This window comes from Theropithecus gelada, chromosome 20 (genome assembly GCF_003255815.1).
Source record: "Theropithecus gelada isolate Dixy chromosome 20, Tgel_1.0, whole genome shotgun sequence".
NCBI classification, from domain to species: domain Eukaryota; kingdom Metazoa; phylum Chordata; class Mammalia; order Primates; family Cercopithecidae; genus Theropithecus; species Theropithecus gelada.
The window spans coordinates 53,790,590-53,800,799 of NC_037688.1; the positions used below are offsets into that span (position 1 = coordinate 53,790,590).

Here is a 10,210-nt window from a genome sequence, read left to right on the forward strand (position 1 = left end):
TTGGGTTGCTGTGTCAGAGCAGTGAGGCCCTGACAGCAGGAAGCAGGCTTCCCCTGGGGCCCAAAACCACATCCTAAGCAGCAGCCTGGGAACTCAACCCTGTCCCAATACTTATTAAACTGTCACATGCAAGGGTGGTCTGTGTCCAGACACAAAGACCTGAAACAGACCCTGCTTGGTGGGTGAAGAAACAGAAGCAGACACACCACACGACACGGGTATCCAACTCCAAAGTGTTTAATCTCAACTCCAGAGGTCTGGGCCAGGCCAGGCACCTGGGGCCCTGGGCTGTTCTGCTTCTCTGGGCCCCACGCCCAGACCCTGGACTTGGCTTCTCACTCCCGGGTCTTCAGATCGTCGTCATCCTGGGGTCCGGCTCCATGTTCTCACCGCTCCTCTATGACGACTCCTTCTGCTCAGCCTCCTCCCTTGCCAGTCTCAGGGAGGCTCCTTCACAGCCAATTCATCCTTGGGTCCCCTTCCCAGGGGACTTCAACAGTCTAGGCAGGGACCCTTGCCCCCAACTCGATCCCCATCACCACGGCCAGTAAAGCCTCTGTCAGGGGCCCTGCCTCTTCACCTGCTGCCTCCACAAGCCCCACCAGGGCCAGACCCCGCTTCCTCGGGCACTGCTCTGGCCCCAGTGTCCAGCGGGCACAGTGGGCAGCCAGCCGGGGCCGGCCCAGGCGAAACACCTCACCCACTGACTCTGGGCCACCCTGGGGTCCTAGGTGGATGCGGCCCACGGCCTCTTCCAGCTCCTCCTCCAGCCCAGGCAGTAGGAAACGGCCAGCAGCCTCCAGTGCCTCCTCGGCCTCTGAGCCCAGCAGAGGCTGGCCTGGAGGGGGCACGGGCCCCAGGGCAGCCCCACAGCCCCGACAACCATGCAAATGATGCAGGATAGGCCAGGCTGCGCCAGGTGACAGGCCTCGCAGGGGCACCAGGTCCATCTGGGCTTCTGCAAAGCTGCCTGACAGCAGGGCCCGGAAGAAAGGGGAGGCGGTGGCTGAGGCTGCTCGCTGGGCAGGGAGCTGGAGGCCTGAGTCCAGCAGGAAGTGCAGGTCGGGAGCTGGGACAGGGGCTGGGCCCAGCAGAGGTTCATAGAGGCAAGGGGACGGTGAGTCTAGGTCCATGGGGACTGCCTGTGGGACGGCTGGGCTCATGGTGGGAGACACCAGGTCTTGGAGGCAGGAAAGGGAGTCCGCGGCAAAGAAGAGGAAGAGCGGGTGTGGGGCCGGCCGGGTCAGCGCCGCGAGGAGGAGCCGGAGGCCACCCTGCTCCAGGAGCAGCCGGCGCCACAGAGACGGCTTCCTACAGGGAAGAGAGGGCCTTTCAGAAGGTGAGAAACGGGCCTGGGAAACACAGCACTCCTCCCCAGCCCCGCAAGGCACCCACTTCCCACTCACCGGCAGATGAAGGGCAGGGTCAGCGCGCAGGCCACGCGGTCCTCAGGGCTCCCGGAGAGTAAGAGGTGTGTGAGGGCGCCGACCCCGAAGGGCGACTCAGCCTGAACCGTCAGGTTCTGCAGTAGCCTCTCCCCTGCAAGTGGAAAGCTTGTCAGGCTGGGAGCTGGGGTCTGAGACAGGACTCTGGGCCCATGAGATGAAGGAGGGTAAAACCTCTGGGTGAGAAATCAGGGCACTGAAGAGGCAGTGCTGGGCTTGGGACACTGGGAACCTGAGGTCCAGGACCAGGACAGAAGGTGGGACGGTCAGGGTGTAAGTCTGGGCCCCTGAAGCAGCCTGTGGTCAGGGCACAGCAGACACGGCAGTTCCTGGCAGTGCTGGGGGTGGTGGTGAGGGCGGGGTTCACACCGGTGGGGTTCACAGGTCAGGGTGCCGGTGGGGAGCAGTCAGGACAGCGCTGAACCAATGGCAGAGCCAAGAAAGAACCACAGACCGGCCTGGATCCTGGGCGTGGGGCTGCATCTGGACTTAGGGTATCTAGGCCCCAGGGCTTGGGCAGACGACACAGCAGAATTCTGCCTGTAGGCCCATGGAGGGACCAGAACGTCCTGCTCCCCACCCCACTCTGGTGACAGGCTGTCTGGAGGATGGGCTGGGGAGGACGGGTGAGTGGAAAGGTGAAGTTCTGAGCCCCTGGAAGCCATGGGGGAGGACGGAGACTCGCACGGGGGCAAGGAGACGGGTGGGTGTGGGAACTTACCCAGCTCTCGGTGGCGGCTGTGGAGAGTGGGCCGGGCACGTGGTGCCGGCCAATCGTCGGGCGCCACCCCCAGCACCAGCCAGGCCCGCAGCAGCGCTGCGCCATAGCTGCGCACAAAGGCCTCGAGGCAGGCAGGGTTGCAGGTGAGGCGCGACAGGATGCGCAGTGCACGTGGGCTGGGCGGGCCCGGTGCGCCGGTCACATAGGTCAGCAGGCCGTACAGGGCCGGGCCGGTCACAAGTGCCCCGCTTGGGTCAGGGGCCTGGGAAAAGCGTGAAAGCAGCAGCAGGGCTGGCCCTTCGCGTCCCCAAGGCTCCTCGATGGCGGCGGCGGGGCTGCGGCTTGGAGTGCGCTGGGTGCGCGGTGCCCGCAGCGAGGTCGGGGTGAGGACCGGGCTGGCCGGCTCCACAGGCTCCGGTGGAGGACACTGCTCAGGAGACCAGTCGGGGGAGATGTCATCAGGGCCCGCGGCATAGCCCTCGGAGATCAGCCACGACCTGTGGAGGGAAGAAAGGAAGGAGACTGAACCCAGTGCCAAGGTGAAGGGGCAGAGTCCAAGAGACCTAAGCGGTCTTTTTTTTTTTTTTTTTAAAGAAACGTGGTCTCCCTCTGTAGCCCAGGCTGGAATGAAGTTGTGGGATCCTGGCTCACTGCAGCCTTGAACTCTTGAGCTCAAGCGATCCTCCCACCTCAGCCTCCCAAGTAGCTGGCACTACATGTGTGTGCCCCCACACTCAGCTAATTTTTTAAATGTTTTGTAGAGATGGGTCTTGCTATATTGCCCAGGCTGGTCTCAAACTCCTGTGCTCAAGCGATCCTCCTGCCTTGGCCTCCCAAGGCGCTGGGATCACAGGTGTGAGCCACTGCATGAGCTAAAAGCTGTCTTGGAGGGAGGAAAAGCCAGGGGAGAGGAGGGTGGAGAAAGGGGATAAATGGAAGTGAGAGGGGATAGGACTAAAACCTCATTCAGCAATTACTGATGCCTGTCATGTGCCAAACTGTTCTTTAGATGCTGGGTAGAAGCACTGAACAAAGTGCCTGTCCTCCTGGAGTTTATGTTCCAGTGAGAAGAAGCAGACAAGAAGTGAGAGTACCATAAGTTATGTTAGTGTGGGACCAGTGTAGAGTACAGGGGTCATGGAGAAAATAAAAAGGAAATAGGAAGCGCTGGGGGCTGGGCATGGTGACTCACACCTGTAATCCCTACACTTTGGGAGGCTGAGCTGGGAGGATCACTGTAAGCCAAGAGTTCAAGACCAGCCTGGGCAACAAAGCGAGATCCCCAACTCTAATGTTTCAAAAAAATAAAAAGAGTTCCTCTGCTTTCCTGTGACGCTTCAGCTCATGAGTGACAGTAAGAGAGTAAGAACTTGGACTCCAGAGTCCATCATCTTAATCTGCGTATATCCCACCTCCCAGTGAACCTGTCTGGGGCCCAAAGTTCAAAGGTGCTGGGGTGGAACCAAGGTTAAAAGGTAGATCCAGCCAGTGCAAAGGATCACACCCATAATCCCAGCACTGTGGGAGGCCGAGGCGGGTGGATCACCTGAGGTCAGGAGTTCGAGACCAGCCTGACCAACACGGTGAAACCCTGTCTCTATTAAAAATACAAAAATTAGCTGGGCATAGTGGCCAGCACCTGTAATCCCAGCTATTCGTGAGGCTGAAGCAGGAGAACTGCTTGAACCCAGGAGGCGGAAGTTGCAGTGAGTGGAGATGGCACCACTGCATTCCAGCCTGGATGACAGTGAGACCCTGTCTCAAAAAAAAAAAAGGTAGACCCAGGGGAGTAGAGTGTGTTAGACAGGAACTGGCAGGTGGCTGTGTGGGAATCAGGAGTCTGGGTAATAAAAGTCTTATTCAGACAGAATGGGGGTGGAGGTAGTGAAGAGGACCAAGACAGACACAAACCCCACGCCACCACACTGCTCACCCTCCCAAGCCCTGAGGCAGGGACTCACCTGAGGCTCCGGAAGCTTCCAGCCTGTGCCCGCTCAGGGGTCCTCTCCTCAGGGAAGTCCCAGGAAGCAGCTTCTCTTCCCTCTTCTTCCTCCTCGCCAGCCTCACCACACAGCTGCCCAGCCAGGAGAGGCACAAGTCCCAGAGCTTGGAGCCGGCCCAGGGCCCCAGTGTCATACAGAAAGCCCACAAGGGCAGCCACAATACGAGGGTGCCATGCGCTGGCACGAGGGTCCCGCAGCAGGCCTATCAGTAGATCCAAGCCACCAGCATCCCGCAGCCGGGCCCGGTTGATGGCCTCACGACACAGGAGGCACACAGCCCGCACCAGGGGCTGCTGGGAGGCTGGACTAGCTCCATTAGGACCCCGGCGCTGCCGAAGCTCATCTACCAGCACCTCCACCCCACCAGCATTGCCCAGTGCAGGCCGAATCAGGCCCTGGGCACACAGGTTGGCGAGGATCAGAATGGTTCCCTCGCGTACTACCCGCTTGGGGTGGGATGCCAGGCTGACGAGTGGGCCCAGTCCCCCACCCAGACTTAGCTGCTCAGCACAGGCCCGGGAGCAGCCTCGGCTGAGTTCCAGGAGGGCACGGACGAGGGCTGAGGTCAGTGCAGCATCTGGGGCAGTGGCTAGGAGCTCGGCCAGAGGGCGCACTGCTCCCTGCTGTGCCAGGGCCAGGCGGTGCTGGGGTGAGTCTGCCAGGTTGCGGAGGGCACGCACCACGCTCTGCAGGCACTGAGAGTCCTGGCAGGCTGTCAGGCTCTCCACAAGCAGGGGAACAGCACCTGAGGGCAGGAAAGAGGAGCACAGAGGGTGAACAAGGACAGACACTCAAGCCTTTCTTCCACTCCAAGCCCTAGCAGATCCCACCCTCACAGCCTCTCACCAGCACAGTGGATGTCCCCACAGCTCTCAGGTTCCATGGCTAAGTTCCCCAGGGCACGGGCCGTTCGGTTCTGGATGCTGTCTGTCTTCATGCACTGAAGAATGGTCACTGCAAGGAGAGTTTGGGCTTGTGAGGGTTCTACCCCTTACTGTCTCTCTCATCAGTCACCTCGAGAATGTGGCCTGAGAGGGCTGGGAAGGCTTTCAAAAGAGGCTAATGCTCAGCAGGGCACAGTGGCTCAAGCTTATAATCCTAGCACTTTGGGGGACCAAGGTGGGTGGGTCACTTGAGGTCAGGAGTTCGAGAACAGCCTGGCCAACGGGGCCAAATCCCATCTCTACTAAAAATACAAAAATTATCTAGGTGTGGTGGTGCGCGTCTGTAATCCCAGCTACCTGGGAGGCTGTAGCAGGAGAACTGCTTGAACCCAGGAGGCAGAGGTTGCAGTAAGCTGAGATCGTGTCACTGCACTCCAGCCCAGACGACAGAGCAAGACTCCATCTCAAAAAAAATTAATAAATAAAAGGAAGAGGCTAACACTCGAGCTGGGTCTGGAGGGGTACACAGGAAGGTATTTGCCAGAAGCACAGTGGATGGGGGAGTGAGAAGGCATTTCAGGTTTGGAAGTAGCCTTTCCAAAGGCCCAGAGGTAAGATGCAGTGTCTGTGAAAGGCTTCAAATGTCAGGCCGAGGGATCAGGACTTGAATGTGAAGGCACTGGGGGCCACACAAGGGTTTTATGAAGGGGAGTGACATGATACAATCTGGCATCCATAGGGAGAATGCATTATGGGGGAAAGAATAGGAAGGGAGGAGTCAAAAGGCTATCATAATAGCCCAAGCATGAAAAGACAATAGCTTGAACCAACCCAGCTACCAGCATCACACAGCACAGAGGTAACAGTCTCTGGGCACACAACGGAAGTAGGGAGAGAGAGAAGCAGATAGATTCAGAAGACATTTAAAATGAAAAATAGTAGCTGAGTGATGGGGGTTATTTAATAAGCAAGGCTCTTATCAAACATAGATGGTCCAGATGCATTTTATGTAAATTTTAAATACATTAATGCTTCCCTTTATCCAAAAAGTAAAGATGTCATCAAAACTAGCTTAATTTTGTGGAAGGCAGGTAGTGACATGTAAACTGCTTTCACACACTGCCACTAGGAGGCACCAATTTAGCTGGTAAACAGAAAAGCTTATGTTTTGCTAGGATTTGTTCTTACTGTGCTGGTTTTAATTATTTTTATTTATTTTTTCCTGCTTCCTAAGTGACTACTGGTTTGTTTAGTTTTCTAAGATATGAGGTCTTGTTATGTTGCCCAGGCTGGAATGCAGTTCCTATTCACAGGCACAGTCATTGTTCGCTGCAGCCTCTACTTCCCAGGCTCAAGGGATCCTTCCCCCTCAGCCTCTCAAGTAGCTGGAACTACAGGCGTGTACCACTGCACCCAGCTTATGCTAGTTTTTAATAACCTGAAGTCCCCATGCTTAGAATATTTGTATATTCGTACTATATTTGTACTTCGTTTTCTCCCCACTTTGATTTTCTGAGGTAGCTATCACTGTCCCATTTTACAAGGAATCCTAGCCTCAGAGGGGTTAGGTGACTTTTGCAGAACTCCCTTTCTGAACCACTACACCTTCCAGCTCAACAGTGGGACTTCAGAACCTTGCACAGGGCCGGACACACAGTGGGCACTGAATATCTGCTATGAACATCATAACTGGAGAATAAGAATCATCTGGAAAAGTCACCAAATAACCCTTTGGCCTCCGCTAGTCTAGCTTCGAAAGAAGTCCTCAACAACCAATTCCTAGATAATGGCTGTAATTATCTGGTCTGGGAGGGCTCTCTCTCATCTAAAGAGACAGCAGTGACGTCACGGGGCACAACAGCTTGAGAAACAGGAGCGGTGCGCCATCACAAAGCACGTTATTCCGGGATATGACACAAAGAACTCCAAACTCCCGGCCCAGACAGCGAGCGAATTGCAAACCCAATCTTTCTAGGAAACGGAGGCGGAGCACTTACCCAAAGGGAGTATGCCTCCGAGTCTGCGCACTTCGGCCCGGCACGCCCCTTCCGTACAGCAATCAGCTAGGATGCTAAGCGCCAAGTCCAGCGTCTTGCGCAGGCGCACTGGCGGTGAAGGCGTAGACGACGGCACAGAGGGGGCGGGGCCCGATGCGGGGGCGGGGCTAGAAGCTGCTGACGCGGCCGAGGGGGCGGAGCCGGGGCCTGCCTGGGACGGGGCGGAACCCGCTGCAGCCGCTCGCCGTAGCAGCGCGAGTAGGAGGCGGAGCCCGCCGCGTGCCCGGAAGCGCTCGATTCCCCCCGCTGCCTTGATGTGGCGCGTGCGGAGGGCTAGGAGCGCGCGGCCCAGGGGTGTCTCGTTGGTAGCTGGGTCCTTTTCCCCACCCAGACCCTCCCCGGCCGCCGCCGCGAGCTGCGCGAGGCAAAACGAGAGCGAGTCCGTGAGGGTTGGCTTCGCAGCCGCCATCTTGGCTCGGGCCTCAGACTCCGCCCCGCTTCTCGCCGCTGATCCCAGGGAGCGGAACTGGAAGACAGGGGAGTCGCCGGGCACCGCCTCGCTGACGCTGTTTAAATAGCGCCGTCGCAGCGATGCAAGTCGGAAGTTGTAGTTCTCGACCCCGGAAGTCTGTCCTTGCAAGAAGGTGCGGCGGTACCCTTATCGCTGCGCAACCTGGGACGCGCCGGTAGTGCATGCGGGAGGTGTGGTCCGCGCCGAGCTTCGCACGCCTACCTCGGGATGCGCGGGAAACTCTTCCAAGGCCCTCCAGGTGGGCCGGGGCCTCCGGACAGCCCAGACGTCCGACCACGGAGCCTTCGTGCCGTGCTCCGCCCCCGGCGTGCACTCGGCGGGGACCGCCTTTCCTCCTCTAGGCTCGCTTCGCTGCCCCCCAGCGGTGGTGCGGCCCGGCCCCGGGACCGACTCCGAGAACCCCAAGCCGGGCCGAAAGTGCGAGGTCCTGACCGCGCCGCAGACGCGGGTTAAAGAAGAGGGTTAAACCTACCGAGAACGTTCGCTGCCTCTTCCTAGGGTGACGGGCTTTTGGAATTTTCCGTTTCCGGAGCTGGACCCCGGTATCCCGAGTGTCCTCCGCTCTGGACGTGGTCCTGAGCTCAGGAGCTGGCGTCTAGGAAACAGGGAGTTCTTCACCCGCAGTGCAGTCGGCTGTGCCAGAAGAGACAAGGGAGAATCCGGACGGGGCGGGGCGGCGGGGGAGCGGAACGTTAGCATCGCGGGGAGCCCCCAGGTCACCCCTGGATTGCGAGGTGGCTCCGCCTGAGGGCCCTTCCTGGTGTGGCAGGGGCAGCTGCCCGCCTGGAAAATCGTCAGGCTCTGGCCCTGGGGAGGAAGAAGCCTTTGCCAAGAGCAACCGTCTACAAGCCCCAAAACCTGCGAGTGCCGGAAGTGTGGGCTGACCACAGCCTACCTCCCCGGCTTCATTCACCGCCAAGGCAGCCACGCTGGTGACAAGCCTTACCGTTGTCCGGGGTATGGCAGAAGCTTCCGATGTGGCTCTGATCTGGTTAAGCACCACTGGGTACACACAGGTCAAAAGCCATACTCCTGCCCAGAGTGTGACCATCGCTTCAGCCCTACACCTGTGCCTTGTGTGGTAAGACTTTCAGCGTCACCTCAAACTTGATCCAGCACCAGCGCCTACACACCGCTAAAAGCCTTACCGCTGAAGGGACTGCGGAAAGAGCCTCAGGCTTAACTCCAACCTGTTGAAGCACCTGCGATCCGCATGGGTGAGAAGGCCTCTAAATGCCTTGTTTGTAGTAAGAGTTTTGTGCACAGTTGGAATCTGCTGCGGCACCAGCACAGTCACAAAGTCCGGAAACCTGATGCTTGGTGATGAGTGTGGCCAGAGCTTCCGCCAGAGCTCCCACCTGCCTCGTCCAGTACGCAGCCCACAGCGGCGAGAAGCCCTGCATCTGCCTGCAGTGTGGCAAGGCCTTAGCCGGAAGCTTCAACCTGGGCCAGCACGGGCGGACGCACCAGGGCGGCAGCCTCTGCCTGTAGCCCTGGCTTCAGTTTTAGCTGAAACTTCAGCTCTGACTCTGGTTCGGACCTCAAGGAAATGGAAGGAACCAGGTCTCTAAGCAGACCCCCTTCTGCTCCCCTAGGGCTGTTGATTTTAGAGCTAATGATGGGATTTGGTTGGGGCGGAGTGGGGGGGTCTCCACATCTTTTTGCCCAACCTTTGCCGAGTCAAGGAACCCCAGTCTGGGCTGGGCGTGGTGGCTCATGCCTATAATCCCAGCACTTTGGGAGGCCAAGGCTGGCGGATCACTGGAGGCCAGGGGTTCGAGACTAGCCTGGCCAACATATTGAAACCCTGTCTCTACTAAATAAAAAAAACAAGCCAGGCGTGTTGGCTCTCGCGTGTAATCCCAGCTACTCGGGAGGGTGAGGCAGGAGACTCACTTGAACCCTGGGAAGTGGAGGCTGCAGTGAGCGAAGATCGTGCCACTGCACTCCAGCCTGGGCAACAGAGACTCTCAAAAAAATAATAAATTTTTTTTTTTAAAGAAAGGAGCCCGAGTCTGGAAGAATCTGAACACTAGAGCTGTCTGTGATCACTGCCTTCAAAGAGCCCACCCAGCTAAGAAGGCTTAGGTTTGTTCTTTGAAGTTACAAAGGCAGAACGTCGACCAGCTGAAGGGAGACTTTTGGGATGGCAGGAGAGAGTTTTGGACCCAGCGTGGGTCCATCATGGACCCAGCTGCCTGCAGATATGGCAGTAGCTGATGCAGTTGCTTCACAGCCTAGGGAGTGATGGGGTTAATCACACCTAGAACAACAGGTACCTCTTCCCAGAGGAGTGGGACCAGAAATCAGGCAAGCCCCGTGAGGAGTGCCGGGGCAGGGCATTCCTAACCTCCAGAGGGAACCATGAGGGAGCTTGTGTTCTGGCAGACGGGCCAGAGAATTTGAACTTGGGACCATTGTGTGAGCCCTGGGTGTGTGAGCCCTTCAAAAGTCCTCTCAGCACGTGACAACTATCGTTATGGGTGATACTATGGTGGTGGGACCCCCAGAACAGACCTGTATGTTGAGTTCAGGAGATGCTTTGTTGCATTTCTGGGCAGGGGCAAGAGGCCCCTTCCCCTTCCTTGTCCCCTTCCCTTCCAAGTTCCCCGGGCTCCTTTCCTGCCA

General features: G+C 58.0%; 1 protein-coding gene across 2 annotated transcripts; it reads right to left on the reverse strand.

Annotated features, from left to right (window-relative positions):
- Positions 1 to 219: 219 nt before the first annotated feature.
- Positions 220 to 9,395, reverse strand: ARMC5 (armadillo repeat containing 5). Of its 2 annotated transcripts, XM_025371217.1 has the most exons (8): positions 8,529 to 9,395; positions 8,055 to 8,177; positions 7,051 to 7,576; positions 5,016 to 5,123; positions 4,128 to 4,914; positions 2,167 to 2,663; positions 1,407 to 1,539; positions 220 to 1,311 (listed from the first exon to the last, which is right to left on the reverse strand). In XM_025371217.1, exons 1-8 carry the CDS (start codon positions 8,631 to 8,633, stop codon positions 501 to 503), a joined length of 3,090 nt encoding a protein of 1,029 aa, XP_025227002.1. In that variant the 5' UTR covers positions 8,634 to 9,395; the 3' UTR covers positions 220 to 500. The 2 variants fall into 2 exon arrangements, with proteins under 2 accessions (XP_025227002.1, XP_025227003.1); XM_025371218.1 differs by having other exon boundaries at positions 7,707 to 9,395.
- Positions 9,396 to 10,210: the final 815 nt, after the last annotated feature.

Bases quoted from the DNA above. Each gene is read 5' to 3' on its own strand.
- ARMC5 (XM_025371217.1), bottom strand. From the start codon at position 8,633: ATGGTCACACTCTGGGCAGGAGTATGGCTTTTGACCTGTGTGTACCCA. The intron at 5,124-7,050 runs GTAAGTGCTCCG...CTCTCCTTGCAG, and splicing joins CGGAGGCATACTCCCTTTGG to TGACCATTCTTCAGTGCATG. The intron at 1,312-1,406 runs GTGAGTGGGAAG...TCTTCCCTGTAG, and splicing joins ACCCTGCCCTTCATCTGCCG to GAAGCCGTCTCTGTGGCGCC.